General features: G+C 38.9%; 1 protein-coding gene across 12 annotated transcripts in view; it reads left to right on the top strand.

Annotated features, from left to right (window-relative positions):
• LOC4576088 (espin) overlaps positions 1 to 18,251 on the top strand; it is a 127,371-nt gene extending 109,120 nt beyond the window's left edge. For 7 of the 12 annotated variants that reach the window (XM_061641237.1, XM_061641258.1, XM_061641244.1 and 4 more), the window contains 5 exons: positions 779 to 1,132; positions 6,329 to 6,707; positions 7,729 to 8,311; positions 15,070 to 15,296; positions 16,309 to 18,251. In XM_061641237.1, coding sequence (XP_061497221.1) covers positions 779 to 1,132; positions 6,329 to 6,707; positions 7,729 to 8,311; positions 15,070 to 15,296; positions 16,309 to 16,783 — 2,018 coding nt within the window. In that variant the 3' untranslated portion in view covers positions 16,784 to 18,251. The other 5 variants (XR_009764576.1, XM_061641292.1, XM_061641298.1 and 2 more) reach the window with 5 other exon arrangements.
• The last annotated feature ends 483 nt before the right edge of the window (positions 18,252 to 18,734 follow it).

The raw sequence follows: 18,734 nt of genomic DNA, 5'->3' as shown, positions 1-18,734 counted from the left end.
TATTACGTTACGTAACAGAATGTGAACCCCCCCCCCCCTCTCCCCTATGTAACAAACCGTAACGCTACAGGGAACCCCCTCTCCCCCCCCCTTTGAGCGTTACGTAATTTATGGACGCCCCCTTATTTGTATAGGTTTTGCATTCCCGCTGCGCAAAGCGATCGAAAACTTTTCAGCCTCTTGCTCAATGCAGCTAGAGAGCAAGAACCAATAATGATAAAACGAGGTGAAAGGATGGGGATGGGAAGGAGGGGAGAAAGAGAACGTGGGTGTGAACTATTTTTTGGCCATTCCCGCACAACAAAATCGAGCAATTTTTTAGCTTGGTTTGTAGCTCGCTTTCCGCCGAAACCGATCGAGAAAGCGAGCAGAATCGTCCGAAGAACCGATCGAAGCTTTTAATCGAGAGAGCGCGCTGTCTGTATTTATCTCTTTCTGACAGAAAAGCTCCGGTAGACGACCGTATTGGTGCAAAAATCATAATGGCCAAAACATTCTTCACACCGTCGTTCTCTTTCTCCCCTCCTCTCTCTTCACCTTCCTTTCACATTGCTATATCATTATTCGTTCTTGCTCTCTAGCTACATTGAGCAGGAGGCTAAAAAGTTTTCGATCGCTTTGCGCTGCGGGGATACATTTTTAAAGATATAATATTTCTATAATTTTTCTCTCAATAATGCAATAATGCAATATATATATGTATATATATATATATATATATATTTTTTTTTAATTTTTTGTGCTATTATTTTCAATTTTGTTTATGGTTTCAATTCAGGACCTCCACCCCCTCCACTACCTCCACCATTAAAAGCAAGCAGCTATGGTAATAGCGGACATAAACCAATTCATGTTGCAGCTGCTGCATCAGGCGCAACAGCACCAATTGCATCTTCTCGACACTCAACAGACCAGCAGATCGGTGCAACATATGGCGAACAACAAAAGTACCTGAATGGTATACACAAATTCGTTCTTTTCCGTGAAGGAGACAGTCACGAAGAATGCGCAGAATTGAACAGATCACAACATCATGATTCAGATTCCGGACTAGAAGTATTAGAAGAATCTACTCTCAAACCATCAGATCTGATTCGTGGGAACCACAATCGTAGCATGTCAACTATTACAGGTAAATAACTTTGTTTTAACACTTTATTTATATTTGATATTTTTACTCGTTATTTTTTATTGAGTCCGATGCTAGTGTTGGCTATGACAACGTAATGCTATATTGTCGTGACAAGAATACCACCCAAGCGCCACAGATTAAGCTTAAACGACTGGAAAATTGAATATCCATAGAAAAAAATGAAAGCTCCACAGCTTCATTGGTTTGATCAATAGATGGCGTATTAAAACTGATTATTATATTGCTATCCTTTTCTTGCAATGTGTTTCGACAAGTTTCATCTTATCATGACCTATATAGCCTTCTAACTTTCTAAGCAAAAATCTATATGAATGGTCGTGTGGTCAGATACGTGGGTATCAACACCAACGACAATTACTCAAATCTCACTTGCTTGAGTGCTGGTGGTTTCCGTTGAAGTTTAGTATTTAAACAATCGTACAGTATCGGACAGAAAGATAGGGCATTGGTTTTTTAACGCACCATGCACCCGTTGGGTCAAGTTTATGTGTGGTTTGTATGTGTTTGTGTTTGTGTGTGTGTGTGTGTGTATGTGTGTGTGTGTGCATGTGTGTGTGTGTGTGTGTATGTATGTTTGAATGTGTATTGATGTGTGTGTTTGTTTCACAAGTAGGTCGTTTCGGATAGATTTGTCAGTAGTTTTTTTTGTGTTTTGGGTTAGGTTTTTGTTGTAATTTGCAGGACCACCGCCCTCGCGAGCAGTGATCCCTATTCAAAAATGCAATAAGCTCAGTTTTTGATCTTATTGCCGTCGCCCACGATGACATTAATCATGCGTTGACGCATCGACATCACCAGATTCTGGATCGTTTCAGGTGGAATTTTGCTCCACACCTCTTGCATGTGATCGAAGAGATGATCCAGATCTTCCGGTATGTTTTTACCCAGCCTCTTCTTGAAAATTGCCCAGAGGTTCTCAATGGGATTGAGATCCGGGCTAAGGGCTGGCCACTTCATTGTTTTGACATTGTTGTCAGCAAGCGAAGTTTGGACAGTCCCGGAAGTATGCTTAGAATCGTTGTCTTGCATAAACATCCAAGACCGAGGAAGGTTTTTCCTAGCGTGTGATAGCAAATGAGTATCAAGAATATCTCGATACCCAAACCGATTTAAATTACCGTGGATTCGAACCAACGGACCCATCCCATAGTAGGAGAAGCATCCCCACACCATGAGACTACCACCGCCATGCTTGAAAGTTTTGAAGCAGTACTTCGGATCAAGAGCACAATTAACAGGGCGCCGAACCAACCTACGTCCGTCCGACCCCTGTCGATTGAATTTTGACTCGTCTGACCACAAAACCCTGCGCCAATCCTCTTCATCGAAGAACATGTGCTCAATTGCAAATAACACCCGTGCGTTTTTATGCGCAGGTGTTAAATTGGGCACTTTGAGTGGCACTCGCGCGAGTAGCCCGGCACTGACCAATCTTCGCTGAACTGTTCTCGGCGTCACCGCCAATTTCAGTCTGCCTCGGATCTCTGGTGCCGAGCTAAACGGATGTTTCTTCGATATGTTAACAATCTTACGGTCTTCCTCCGCCGTGGTCTTCCGAGGACGTCCGGGTGACTTGCGCGTTTCGGTTGTCCGAAGCGCGTTCGCCACAAAAGTGCGCGATCGTTCCATCACGAACTCGATCGTTCTGCGCTTAATGCCAGCAGCCGCCATTCGCTTAATGATATGGCGCTGATAATCGGTAAAATGTTTACCTCGACCCATTGTAATAAAAATTGCTTGCTTAGACCGTCAAGAACACACTGGTTAAAAACTTGGACACGACTGATGCCGTGCACTGCCTGCGTTCTGCTTTTATACGCGATGAATAACATCGTTGTCGTGTATTCTCCAGGATGCTCGGTCCCTGGCTGCAGCCTCCCATATATGTAGGCACCCGATCTCCAACAAGTCTTGCTTCACCTGATCCAGCCATCGAGTTCGCTGTGCTCCCCTGCGCTTTATGCCGAACTGGGGTCGCTGTCGAACACCTTTTTGGTGGGGCAAGAGTCCATTTGTGTTGATGAGTATTGTTGCTCATTTAAGATTTTTATATCATGGCATTACTGCTGTTTCCTTGTAGCTTGTATGTTTGCAAACTTAGCCGCGATGATCTTCACAGCTGCAATACCGCAAAAAATGGCTTTTTCGACGTATCATTAAGGAGTATGAGCAACGGTATTCGAATTTGATTTTGGTTGACCCTGATCTTCCCTTCGACCCTGACGTGTCGGATCTGGAAGACTGTGGCAAATGGTTCCTTCACTTAAACTGTTAGCACGTATGTTTCGATCGTGATTGTTTTTTTCATTGGAGCCCTTCACGATTCTATTCATCTTTTATAGACAAAACACAAAACTAGCCTGCGATTTTCAGAATAGATTATTTCACCCTCAAAGCTAGAAATAGATTCGAGTACCTGCTCGAAAATATGGCAAAACAAGATGGTGTTTTCATTGATCCCAAGGTGAATTAAAGAGATCAGGTGGAGGAATCTTGAATCAAAGTGTATGTACACCAGGTGGTCTCATAGCATAACCAAATTCGAACCACTTTTTGACAGGACGGGTGAAGATAAACCGTGGGATAAGTTCACCTGTATATTATACCCACTTTGATAGCTGCTCAAAACCTGCTAAACAGTGCAAACAGCTGATAGGCTGAAATTTCAATCTCTATAAAAATAAAAGAAAATGTCCCGAGCTTCCAACCTTAAGTTCTTTTTCCTTGGGAGGGTCTGAATCATTTGTACGAGGGTGGCTTGCTAGGCCTTTCCCCTAACCTCAAGTCTCGTCGCAGGGCATACGCTTGCTTTTTAGAGTCCTGCAGCGAGCCAAGACGGAAGAAGCCAGCGAAGCCCTTCGGGAAGAGGCATACGCTTAGGGGAATCCGCTCCTAACATGGATAACAGACGCTTCCAGGTAGAGTCATAGAGTTCTATCATCTACTCTCCTCTCAATTTAGCCATGCAACCCATTCGCTCTAGGGGTTGGGTTTCCCCGTATACCCGAGCTTGAATAATTGAGATACATGTTACCGTTCTGTACGACGTGGACGTATTGAGTAAAGGTAGGGGGTGGAGAGCCTATGATAATCTTCTAGAGGCTTCGGATCCACTCCCGTACCAGCGAGGTTGCTACAACGCTGCCAACAGAAGGCTGTCAAGTTATATGTCCTGGGGTGCGATAGTGTGCACGGGAAAGTGTGCCGCAGTCTTGCTATAGAAAACTGCAGATCCCGGTATCGTCAACATTTTCACGTATCGTTCCGCAATCGTGCGTTTGACTCACGTCGATTTATCGAAGTGTTTCGCGGCCTTGTGTTCTATTGGAAAACCCTGTAAGTCAAATTTTATGTGTTTGTATACATTTTTACACTGCTGAAAACTTTATTGAAAAAACATTACTAAACATTATCCCCATGCAGGGATGTACCAAATCGGGTATTTTAAATTTCAGGAAAAAAATCCGCAGGTATTTACCCGGTATAACTGTATTTTCCCGGGTAGACTGGGTTTATTATATAGGCCCTATGTTAGATTGCATAGTTTTAACGTCATCCGCAAAACAAATTCGAGCAGTTTGCGAGCTCACCTGTTTCACCTGTCACCTATTTCCACCCAATTGACATTTTCGAGCACGAATTATTGAGGAATCGAGCTATTTTCCTTAAGCTGGCCCCTTAAATTTCCCTTGAACTGCACCAGTTTAAGGGACTTTTAGAGCAAACCCTTTAACATCTACTGTGATGTGGCTTTTTCGTTGCTTTTGTTTCAGTCCTATAGACAATAAGGTATCCAATCCTAATCACTGGTCATGTAGCCATTTTGTTTCAAAACACTCCGAAGTTTCAAGAAATAACGCCTCACAAAATGAAATTTTCGAGTTCTAAAATCGGGGTTTTGAGCAAATTCCCTTAAACTGGCTCCTTAAACTTCTCTTACCCAAGTGACATTTGCTCAAAATTGTTTTTCCATATCTGCTCGATTAGTACTCGATACGCCTGAAATTGTCAATTTGTGTGTGATCAAGTGTGTTGTAAGCGCTAAGATTTGGAGTGTTCGTAAATTAGACTTTCTTCTATCGATGTAGGATGCCGTCGAGCTCAAGCCCTGTAACAAGCACAAATTAACTAGCATTAACCCCTTTGTCAGAAAGTCATAGACATACTTTTCAAAAACGTAAATCTGCGTTATTCTCCTTCAGTAAGTTATTTGTATTTTTGGACGATTGTTAAATGCATATGTTAATGGCAATATGTTATCTGAAACAGCATACCACACAATTCATACATTCACTGTTTTCATCTTTCTTTGTTCATATAGTTTTAGTAGGTGCTTTACATTGAATTTCAAATGATATCAGTTACTCTGTACTAAGTAGAATATTTAAAAGAACTCAGTAGAATTGCCCTAGTCGGTTGCAACACTCCCCTATATACTTGAAAATTTCCACAGTATGCTTGAAACATTCCGCTACCGATTTGCAGCATTACTTTAAGTGATTGAACTATTCCTTTATATGACTAGAAACCCTGTATTACAAATTCGTGTAGCTAATCGATGGAAAATAATCTCCTCTTTTTATATTCTCTCCCGATTGCTCATGGTAACGTATTGATGCTCACAGGAAACATTTTATTTTACAAACTAATTTTTCAATGCTACCAAACTAAATAAGACAGTATATAAAATAAAGGCGCGTGCTATTTAATTGAGGTTGTTTTAATGTTGTGTGGTTCGCAAACACCTTAAAGAATGTGAACCGTGGTAGTTTTCCTTATCAAAAATTTAAAATTGATTGGATAAACGAACATTTATATGAGTAAGCCAGAGAAGCAACATTTTCCTTCCAAAGTAACACAAAAAGTAACACTGAAAAAGAAAATAACAGTTTTCTTCCTCTAAAAGTGTCGGATAAAAAGGCAAAAGAAGAAAAAGTCTCATAAAACGGCTTTAGATGGATAGCCCCCAAGGGAAAATGCTCGAGTAGTCACTAAAATGAATAGAAACGGAAGAAAATGTATGGTGAAACATTGGTTAAGTTTTTCTTTCCTCTTTTTCATAATTTTTACTTGATCTTCTTTCAATTCCACATCCCCTACCACTCAATCCATCCTCGATTGCAACGTGTGCTGGACCGTGACGTGGCAACTGTGGTAAAAACCTACCGCGAGCAGCGAATAAGAAAGCCAAACTAATTCAAGCCAACGGCTGTGGTGAAGGTAATGGTGGCGGATACAACCTACATAGTCAATGTGCACCTGAAAATAGCTCACCATACGGCTCCAAGGCATCCCGCGCCGCACCAGTAGCGTCAGTCGACGTCCAGCTCTGCCATCAGCAACATCACCATCAACCGCGGCTTGTTAACGTCCAGCCAGTAACACCAAACAACCTTCAGCATCAGGGACCTAACTTGGTGAATAAGCAGTTGGTCCTACCATTTGTGCCACCCAGTTTTCCAAATGGTACAAGTGACGGCTCGAACCATCTGATCAAACCATCAGAATATTTAAAAAGCATCAGTGACAAAAAATCAAATGCAGGCTCGCAAAGGTAAATTGTTCGTAGTCAAAAGATTCAAATTTTTCCAGTATTAAGTGTGAATGGTGATAATGTGTTTTTGTAAAAAGTTGCAAAAAGTTTAAAAAAATTGTGTTTGTTGCAAAATCAAAATCATCAAGGGACTTATGTGATAGACTTTAGTACAATGATAATTGAATTGGCACATTATTTTACTGGCAAAGTGCTCATTATATTATCAGTCTGTAACGTGTGGTACAATACGGTTGATTTTCATGTTTCTCTTGTTTCCCGTAATTCCATTGTTTCTGAAAAAAATTCAATCTCTATTTCTCACTTCGTTGTGCTCTTTTTTGATTGCCTCATTCAACACGTACAGCGCTTCCAACAAAATCGACATGCTTTCTCAATCTATAGGTTTAATTGTTGGAAAAAGTGAGAAAGCATCATACTTTCACGTAAGCTATTGTATCCATTCGCCACGTGGATTGATCATAGGATGGTCGATGGTAGTTCATTGTTAGTTACAACAAATGATGTTGTTGAAAGTGTTTCTAATGCTTAAGGATGATTAGACATAATTATATATATATATATATATATATATATATATATATATATATATATATATATATATATATATATATATATATATATATATATATATATATATCTATATATATATATATCTATATATATATATATATATATATATATATATCTATATATATATATATATATATATATATATATATATATATATATATATTTAATACATACAATACATCTGTTCTTACCTGAAATCATATAAACGAATGTTATATTTTTAACCATACCGTGTAAACCAGGGAGATGTGGTGTACAATAAGAAAATGGCAAAAACATAAAAAAGATTCTTCTCAACAGTAAATCGTAATATAATAGTTCAAGCTCAGATAAATTGAAGTGATAGAATCATTAGTAATGAAAGTAATAGTATGTACCTGTTAATAATAAGACATATAAACATAAATTGTACTTGCAAACTAACTACTTATATATAAAATATTCCCAGATCATCTGATACTGAGGAATATATGCCATTGAACACTGCCCTCATTGTGCAGGCGGGATCGGAGCCACCGAAACCGCCCCCGCCACCACCAGCGCCCCCTCTTCTCAACCACAATAACGCTACAATCGCTGGCACGGCAACCCTAAACTCCACTCTGCCGCATAACAATACAGCAGGCGGGACCCGATTAGGCGAACCAGCATCCAGCGAGAAGGCACAACGCAGCGGAGTGCATCCACCGCCTCCTCCACCACCCCAAGACACAAATATTCGCAAACTACACCAGCCGCTCTCGGCCATCTCTATTCAAGACTTAAACAGCGTTCAGCTACGACGGACTGACAAGATGCTCGCCAAAACTTACTCAGCTCCAACACGCAGTATAAGCATGCAGTGTTTATCAAGCACCACCGAACAATTCCTTTCTCAGAAGACCGACCTAATAGCTGAGTTAAAGTTATCGAAGGACATTGCTGGAGTGAAGAAGATGAAAGTGGAGCGAGCTAAACTCGAAGATCGCCAAGCGACTGAAGTTTACTCAGAAGTAACACGTCAGTTCACCGCTCAGAACTATGTTGATCAGGTAAGCAATTTGCAGAATAAAACTAATAAATCCAATGTTGTATGTCATTTAAACATTTTATTTTAGTTGGACTAAGTAGAAGTTTTTCGTAATAGGGTTATTGGTATTGGTGCTTCTAAATTGGTTATTGGTGTTTATATATATATATATATATATATATATATATATATATATATATATATATATATATATATATATATATATATATATATATATATATATATATATATATATATATATATATATATATATATATATATATATATATATATATATATATATATATATATATATATATATATATATATATATATATATATATATATATATATCTTTATGTAATATGTATGTATATATAAGGCATCTATCTCGCTTTTGGTAATATTTCAGTATTCGCATAATTAATTAAAGGATTAAGAAGGGAATGAATCGCTCCCACGAGTACATCGACTTATGGTTGAGGAATACTTGATACACACTACATAGGATAAAAAGCAACAAAAAGGTTTAAAATCACTGGACCAGATTATTTATTATTACATGTATTGTGCACTTCTGTATTGTCCACTTCATAACATTATGCACGTATTGAATGTTGTATTAAATAGTATTGAAGGGTTTCTAGTAGTATCTCCTACTCGAAATCTTTTGATTTGTTTTATTGTAAATCATAATGTTCTATGAATAATATTTATTTTCATTCTTGTTTTGCGTCATAACGATCACTTGCTATATTTTTGAGGGTTTTTCAAAAAGTTTCAAGTTATAATTTGCGCTGTAATAGTTGTTCGTTAGGTGCTATAACTCTAACTACAAAAACTATGGGTAAAAAATCGAGCGCAAAGCATCTTTCAAGCAAGGGCGCAGGAGCTATGAACGATGTTATAAAACTTAGAGCCATCTTGTGCCATGTTGAGCATTTAAAGTAATAACTCTTTAAAACTTGTTTATCAAAAGCTGATTTAAATCACATATCCATTTTAAACATGTTTCCTCGCTTATAAATGAATTTCGCTAGAAATAAGTGAAAGCAAAACTATTTTTGAAGCGTGTTAAAAAGGGTCGAAAAAGATGTTTTGTTAACTCAATGGGGCAAGATTGCCACCCGTATGGGGCATACGGCCACCTTGTTAAAGTAAACATATTTTTTTGATAATTGGAGATTTTTACGTCCGTAGTGTATGGGGTGGCTGTAGTGTATATATTCATACATGTCTCAAGTCACCAATGAACCGCTTTTGATCACAAACTGTGCCGCAATATGGAAGTTGCTTGTCTGTTTTTCCGGGGTGGGATCCGTTCATAAAAGCGCACAATACCGCTGCACGCCACAACAATGTTTACATTTTTGACAGCTCGCGCCTAGGAAAAATGGTGGCATTGCAATCGCCCTAGGTAGCTCTTTTGCCCCAAAAGTTGTAAACTGTAATTTGTTGCTCAATTATAAAACTCAATATAAAAAAGTTTAAAACAATGGTAAACATCGAGAAATCGATATGAAATTCGACACAGTATACCTTGTCATTGGAACGCAACCATCGGTTTACACAATTGGTCATTTAACTACACTTTTTATGACGAAAAAAAGATTGGTGGCACTCTTGCTCCTATGGCACACGTGCCCCAAATTCCTCTACGCGTGCCCCAAATCCCCCACAATCGGCCGATGGATATGGCAGGTACGTGTAGTTTGGCTGTGAAACTGTCGCGATTGCGAGGGATGCGGATACGATTGCAAACTGGTCGATTTGTTTTGTGGGACACTTGTAAAAAAAATCACAAAATCCCAAATCTTCTCAAAGGTAAAATTCGCCACCAATTTCATTCAAATACAGGGGTTTCCCAATAAATTTCCAATGTCAACATCATATTGCTGCACCTTCTTGCCAGATCCTGTAAAACAAACTCGACCCGTCTGCGAGCTCCCAGGAGGCCTCGCAATCATAACAGCTCCGCAAGCGCCCTCGCAAGAAAGCTCCTTGCGAGAGCAAGTCATGTTTAGGTGATAGTTTCAGCGGTTAAAATTATAGCATCTATAACATAACAATAGATTTTAATTTTTTCTACATTATTTTAAAACAACTTAAAGAACTGCTTAACTAGTTTAGTGCTAGTCCAGTTTAGTTTTTTTTAACATGTGGAAGAACTGAACATTTTTTTAAACATGTGGAAACGCCTCGCTAGAATCGTAGATGCGTGCCCCAGACATGACCTCATAATCATCCTGGAGGACTTCAACGCAAAAGTCGGTAGGGAGCCAATGTACCGCCAATACACTGGCTGTCACAGTCTGCATGAACACAGTAACGATAATGGTAGTAGATTGGTCCAGTTCGCCGCAGCGAACAATCTAGTTGTAGGAAGTACCAAATTAAAGCAAGAAGAAAATCCTCACGGTTACATGGGCGCACCCTGGTGGAGAATCCTTCAACCAGATCGACCACGTGTTAATAAGCTGCCGACGACAGTCGAGTCTGTTAAATGTCAGAACATATCGAGGATATGGAATCGAATCGAGGAATATGGATTCCGATCACTACTTGGTTGGCTTAGTGACGTTGTAGAATTGCCCGCCCCCGTGCCAATGGGGGCAGGGAAAACACGCAGCCTCGGCTCAACACGGACTCTCTAAGGGACATTACTGTCCAACAGAAATTCAAAGCCGCTTTAGACGAGTCTCTACTACCAGAAAACAGTTATGAAACTACGAGCGAGAGGTGGAACGCTCTAAAAACAAAAATAATAAACTGTGCAAGAAATATACTCCCACCACGTCGTGGCAACACCAAATCTGGCTGGTTCGACGATGAATGCAGACAGGTGACCGAACGTAAGAATACTGCATACCGAGCAATTTAGCAATGGCATAGAACGCGGGCATGCGCAGAGGAATATTCACGGCTCAGACGCGAAGAGAAAAGAGTTCACCGCTCTAAGAAGCATGCTTTGGAAGAGCAAAACATGCGGGAACTCGAGCAAACCAGAGAGGCGTACGGACCGACACGAAAGTTTTACCAAGCGATAGCAGGTCATCGAAACAACGTTGTACCTAAGGTAACCTGCTGTCGCAACAAGGATGGAGATCTGGTCAGTAACCAGCCAGAGGTCCTCTCGCCGTGGGCTCAGTACTTTGATGAATTACTCAATGACCAGTTTAGCGAACAGCTAGAAGCGCCACTAGCAGATAGTGTCATGCTACTGCCACTTAGCATAGAAGAAACACGAAAGGCTATCCGTCGGCTGAAAAATAACAAGGCACCCGGAACCGACGGAATTGCAGCCGAACTGGTCAAGAATGGAGGTGCACGACTAGAAAACGAGATTCATCAAATTGTTACTGAGGTGTGGGATAGCGAATCGATGCCTTATGATTGAAATCTCGGCATCATCTACCCCATATACAAGAAGGGAGACAGGTTGGACTGCAACAACTACATGGGTATTACGGTGTTGAATACCGCCTATAAAATACTCTCCCTGATCCTTCAGGATCGCCTTGTCCCGCACGTCGAAGAGATAGTCGGAAACTATCAAAGAGGATTCCGAAACGGAAAATCAACCACTGATCAGAGGCCCGATTATTAAACACAAACGGAAACGACACAGGACAAGTGCGTCAAGACAAACGGAAAATAGGTATGCATTTTGAAACCGTCCTTGTGACAGACAAGTTTCGTTAAATTTTTTCTTTCGTTAACCTTTAAGTTGGCAACCGGATACCCGGGTATTTTTTTCAACTTCGAAATTCAATAACTTTTGATTCATTGCTTTTATTGACATGAAATTTTCCGTAGCCTCCCAACTTTTAATTTATGATTCTTTGGTGCATAAGTTGTAATTTTAAACAGCCTGTAAGTATTTTATCTTGATTTTTTTTTACTTTACCACGTAAGTTGGCAACCATACACTTTGTATGGAGAATGACGTTTCTCTTCTTCCTCTTTTCATATTGTGCTTATTTTCGATTCAAATTCAAGCGATTCCAAATTTCAATTTGACTGTTACTTTTAAAATAAAATGAAAAAACTTAATGAATAAATGAAATAGAAGAGAATATATGGTTGCCTTACTTGCTTACAGCATTAAAATATAGAAAGCATTGTTTACCTATGAAAATCGTTAATTTTTTGCATCAAAACGTGTGGAATACCCGGGTATGCCGGTTGCCAACTTACGTGTGTAAATCTGGTTGCCAACTCTACGGTTAAAGCTGTGTCAAAGCCTTTGTCGATGTGTCAAAATGTTCAAAATCAAAATAAAAAAACGTAAACAAGTTTATTTGAGACACGATCGTTTATCAAGCTAACAATCCTTGTTTAAAACATCGAAATGATTTTATCCCACTTTGTAAGTGACGATAGCAGCAGTGAAGAAGAAACAACAGTAGATCTGGCAAAACAGCGCCGACTGCTTCGAAGTGTTTTCGACCCGTTACAGCTTTCTAACCAAGCGTGAGTTAAGCATGCGGATCATTTGTGCAAACCGTGTTATACATGTTTATTTCGTGGTGGTTAATTTCCGATTTAAGAAAAAAAAATCGTGTATCGAAGGAAATTTTCCTTAACATTCTGACGGAGATCGAGCCCTCCGAGTCTTTATTATTCCTAAAAGTGTATGCAGAATTAGATGAGATAATTACATGTGCCTATGCTGTTGGTTGTTGAAGCAGCCACTCACTAAAGAAGTTGCTGGAATCCAATGTTGTTGAACGCAAACCTGGTGCGTGAGCCCTTCATCTTTCCATCGAAGAACAACAAAGGAAGGAAATAACAGCAGCTTCTTAACCCAAAACAGCAGCACGTTACCAGTATCTCCAGCTTATCGTCATTTGTATGGATATGGCAGTACACATATTTTTGTTAAAAATGATAAAATTTGATTATTTCTGAAATAAAATACTTACATTTTGTCGTGAAAGCAAATGCAACAACTCTGTTGTTGTGTTTTGCCGGTCAAACAATCTGAGGTTGGCGCCTTTCCGTGACAAAAAGCTGACGAAAAGCAGTTTGACAATTTTGGATTTCCGTTTGTGTTTCATAATACATATCTTGGCAGTATGCTTGTGAGTTTGTGTTTCGTCAAATTTTATTTTTCCAACACACAACACCAACGGATGTCATAATACAAATCTTCCGATTTTGACAACATTTCTTTACAATTTGTGTTTAATAATCGGGTCTTCACCATGCGGCAGATCTAGGAGAAGATGGCTGAATACAGACACGACACATACCATCTCTTCATTGACTTCAAAGCCGCATATGATAGCATAGCCAGGGTAAAACTGTACTATATGACGCTATGAGCTCTTTTGGAAACCCGGCCAAACTGATAAGGCTAGTTAGAATGACTATGACCAACGTCACATGCCAGGTGAGGGTGGATGGAAAACTCTCAGGACCTTTTGCTACCACCAAAGGTCTGCGCCAGGGGGACGGGCTTGCTTGTCTCTTATTCAACCTGGCGCTAGAGAGGACCATCCGCGACTCGAGGGTGGAGACTACGGGAACCATCTTCTATAAGTCAACCCAGATCCTGGCATACGATGATGATATAGACATCATTGGTCTGCGGCTCTCCTATGTATCAGAAGCCTACCAAGGGATTGAGCAGGCGGCAGAGAGCCTCGGATTGCAGATAAACGAGGCAAAGACCAAACTGATGGTGGCAACATCAGCGGGCCCACCAACAAATAATCAGAATCTACGTAGGCGTGACGTGCAGATAGGTGAACGCACTTTTGAAGTCGTCCCAGAATTCACCTATCTTGGGTCAAAGGTCAGCAACGACAATAGCATGGAAGCTGAGTTGCGCGCAAGGATGCTGGCTGCCAACCGGTCATTCTACAGCCTGAAAAATCAGTTCACCTCAAAGAACCTGTCGCGACGGACGAAGCTAGGACTATATAGTACCTATATAGTACCGGTACTCACATACGCCTTTGAGACATGGACACTGTCCAAATCTGACGAAACCCGCTTAGCCGCGTTCGAGAGGAAGATGCTCAGAAGGATACTTGGCCCCGTATGTGTGGAAGGACAATGGAGGAGCCGATATAATGACGAGCTATACGAGATGTACGGCGACCTCACTGTCGTACAGCGTACCAAGCTCGCCAGGCTCCGGTGGGCTGGACATGTTGTACGCATGGAAACGGACGACCCAACCCGTAAAGTATTTTTAGGCCGTCCACAAGGACAGAGGAGGCGTGGTAGGCCCAAATTGAGGTGGCAAGATGGCGTGGAGGCGTCCGCCATTAAGGCCGGGATAACGGACTGGCAGACGAAGGCGCGAGACCGTGAGCGGTTTCGGACACTCCTGAGGCAGGCCAAGACCGCAAAGCGGTTGTAGTGCCGGATAAGTAAGTAAGTAAGGAAGAACTGAAAAAGAATTGGTATAAAAAATCAACTTAAAATAACAGTTGCAATACATCTTGCGCATGGTAAATAATTATGAACAAAATTTTAAGTGTAACCCTGTAAACCTGTGTTGAGTTAACACTAGCTGTATGTAAATACGCTAGATTTCGAGATTTTGTGAAGCCCAAGGATTTATGAAAAAAAGTTTGCCAAACGGTTCGAGCAGTGTTGACCAACTTTATCAAAGTAGTATCATTGTAATGTATTGATCTCGTAGAAACTATTTTTTATCTTGCTTAACTCTTTTTCTCTAACTATCACGCACAATTTACACGCCATCACACGTTCACACGTCACGCTATCCATCCATTTTGTGTTTTTGGTCTTTATTCTCGATAGCCTTATCATACAGCTGATAAGATTTTTCAGGTACCTGAGCGCGATAATGCTGGAAATGTAATTCCCGATTGGAAGCGTCAGATGTTAGCAAAAAAAGCGGCAGAAAAGGCTAAAAGAGAGTTTGAAGAACGGTTGGCGCGAGAGGCTGAGGATCGTCGATTGTCAGCGATTCCGAAATGGAAAAGAGACCTCATTGCACGCAAGGAAGAAGCAGAAAATAAATTGAAGTAAGACAAAAAGCCTATTGCGGGGAAATGAACTTATGACACGTCCCTTGCACAAACCGTTCAATCTACCTTCGCTAGTGTGTGAACAAGATCGATACGAAAGTATCATGCTCGTTACTCTTCAGTTAGACATCTAAGCGAGCGTTCTTCAGTTCAGTGTCTTGTTTCAAAACTGTTCTATCTGTAAAAGTGGAAACAAAGCGTATATTTGCAGGCCTGTACTAGGATTTTTGATGATTATATTAACATCTTCAACAAGTTGTGTTGATGAATCTGCCTAATAACGATGATCTTGCATTTTATAAAAAAGTAAACTATCTGAATTTATAACAAAAATTAGCTGGTATCCCAAAAGAAATGTTTCAAAATCAACAGTCGTTCAAAGTTAACCATAATAGTTGAAAATTGCTCGACATATGCATCGCGAATACATAAAGTACATGTGCTATTTTTAACGATTGATTCTAAGTCGTCATTAAACAAACGGTTGTCAAGCATGTTTGCGATACAAATAGACTGTCAATTATAGTATTACTCGTTTCTTACCAATGTTTGGCTTTGTTTTGGCAATCGTCACTGTTTTTAAAATCGTCAATGTTAACAAAAATGAACATGTATTGAACTCGGATAAATGTACATTACTTGGCGAATCCCGCTATTAGTTGTAACAATTGTAGATACTACCACCACTCTCGTTACTCGTATTTACAATGTTTGCAACAAAAACATGGAAATATTTGGTCCAGAGAATCATCAGTAGAATCAGTTAAAATCTATATACTCCGTTAGCCGTTCGCTTCGACCAGCTGTGAAATATGATGGAAATAGAACAAAATATTTAAAAAAGCCTTAATTGACTCCAACGGAACCTTCTCACCGTTTGTTGTATCGTTCGACCCATACTATTATCGTTCTGCGTAAGGAATGTGTCATAAGTGTTTCCTCCTCATTTAGATGAATACATTTGATCTGTATTTGAATAACCGGAAATTTTAATTATTGTCATTGTCAGGTCATCAATATACACGCCAAAAGTAGAGGAGTTGCAGCGCCGATCAGATTCATGGCGCACCCGGATCACTCAAAGGGCCATGTCGATCGATAATATTAGTTCATACGGCTCAGAATCAGAAATGGGTCTGCTGCGCTATAATAAGGAGAACCAATATCAATTCCAAGCTTCCAATTCTTCAGGATCTGGATACTTTGGACAAGGAAGCGTTAGCACTGGTAAAATAATGCACGGTGTTTCGGGAGGCACTGTAAGTCACCAAATACCCGGCAACGGCAGGCGTTGTTCTATAGAAAATATTAGCAATGCAAAGCTCGAAGGCGGAACTGCTCATGGATATCACCTACCTGATGTAACATCACCCACACAGTGTGATTCTGTGTGTGGTAATGAGGACAACGATGACAGTGAGCAGATTATCCCGTGGCGAGCTCATCTCCGGAAAACTAATAGTCGACTCTCTCTCATTGGCTAAGTGCTGTTTTATGAATAAACCTGTAATAAACGAAACTGGAGACTAAAAAGAAGGTAGAGAACAAAAATGAAATTTTACCAGGCGTCCATTTTGCCTATAGTCATCGTATAGGGTTTCCCAAGGTTTTTAGTTGCTTCCCGAATTTGTTTGGTTGTTTTCCATATATTTTTTGTCTGTGTTCTCTTAACGATGTGTTCTCTGTTACGATTTTTGTACATTCCTCTTAATTGTTTGGTTCAATTGTATTGATGTTCAATGGGTGTTGATGTTCAATTGACGATACAAATGAATCGTAGGAATGAACCAAACATCTATGGGAAATGGTTAATAAATCGTGAGACAATCCCAAACAATTACGGGCGCCAATCAATAAATTGTGGGAAACCCTGTTCAAATTTGTTACACGATTCTCTACAACTTATGCATGTAAGAAGGTTTTCATAGAAAGCATTGTACGTGGCGGGTTTAACAGTAAGCGGACTAAGAGAATGCCAAGGGTTATCCCGACTTTTTGTGCCCCGAAGATATTAAGTCCAGCATATGTTTTCCATATAGTCTATGAAGGTTCTATAGTTGAATTCCAGTTGAAAAAGTAGTAGTAGTGACTCACCTTTACTACGAATAATTGATAAACAACAACAAAAACAATAATAATAATAATAAAAATAATAATAATAATAATAATAATAATAATAATAATAATAATAAAAATAATAATAATAATAATAATAATAATAAGAATAATAATAATAATAATAATAATAATAATAATAATAATAGTAATAATAATAATAATAATAATAATAATAATAATAATAATAATAATAATAATAAAATGAAAAAAAAAACTATTGCACTTACAAACTACAATTCATACAGTTGCAAATCAGTCCTAAGCTAATGCATTTACTTATTCACTACAGTAATAAGTCGCACTTATCAACGCACTTCCCTCCCTTCCTCTTTTTTAACATTCTATTAACCGTTTGGACCTAGACACCCTAAACTCGCCACTGTACTGTTTATATGTAATAGTTGTAAGATAGAACAAATAGTTTAATAGAAATGGAAAAAGACTTCGATGAACTGATGTAGAAATTAAGAAAAGAAAAAAAAACAGAGGAATATCAAAAAAGAAAACTAATAACCTAAGATTTCGCTTGCAATATTATCATCAACGATGTACTTGTTACTATAATTGTCATCATAACTATTGTTACTTTATTATAATTAACTACGGTTGGTTTGGTTAATCTTCTTAATATACATGTTACAATCATTATCTATTCATCACATTATTATTGATACGTTATTTTTAATACCCATCACAATATTTTTTTCACATTTATATCATATGAAATCCCTAAAATTACCATTTCTAAATTGCTTTCTTGCATTCTCCGTTTGGTTCCTTTTTGTTGAAAGGTATTGAAAACAAAATAAACAATACAGAATTATTAAAATTGTATTAACTTGACTTAGATAGTCTCTTTAACCTTCAAAAAAAGGATAAAAAGATGTAGCATGGTTTTATTTCAGCTTTAGACCTTTATGTTCACAAAATATCAAATATATGATCTGTGAAAAATATATCTGGTTTACCTGATATCATATGAAAACAAATAGTAGCATCATTTAGCCAAGAGCAACATAAATCTGACAAATTTGGTAAAACTTGAGATTTTCAACTGTTTTCTTATCTTAGCAAAAGTGGTAATATAAATAAAAAATAAAGTTTATTCATGACGGAGTAAAATTAAAAAAAAAGATCAACAAACTGCTGTTTTATTTTCATATAATTTTTGTTACAGTTGACGGTCATTTGAACTAAAATATGACCCTCAATTTGTTTTACTTGTAAGTTCATGTAAATGTTACTTTATGCTTAGTCGAAATATGTTGTAGTCGTTGAAAACTATAGATAAAAATACATAAACTTTATTACTAAAAC

This window comes from Anopheles gambiae, chromosome X (genome assembly GCF_943734735.2).
Source record: "Anopheles gambiae chromosome X, idAnoGambNW_F1_1, whole genome shotgun sequence".
In the NCBI taxonomy this organism is placed as follows: domain Eukaryota; kingdom Metazoa; phylum Arthropoda; class Insecta; order Diptera; family Culicidae; genus Anopheles; species Anopheles gambiae.
This window is presented reverse-complemented; position numbering and strand designations above follow the sequence as displayed.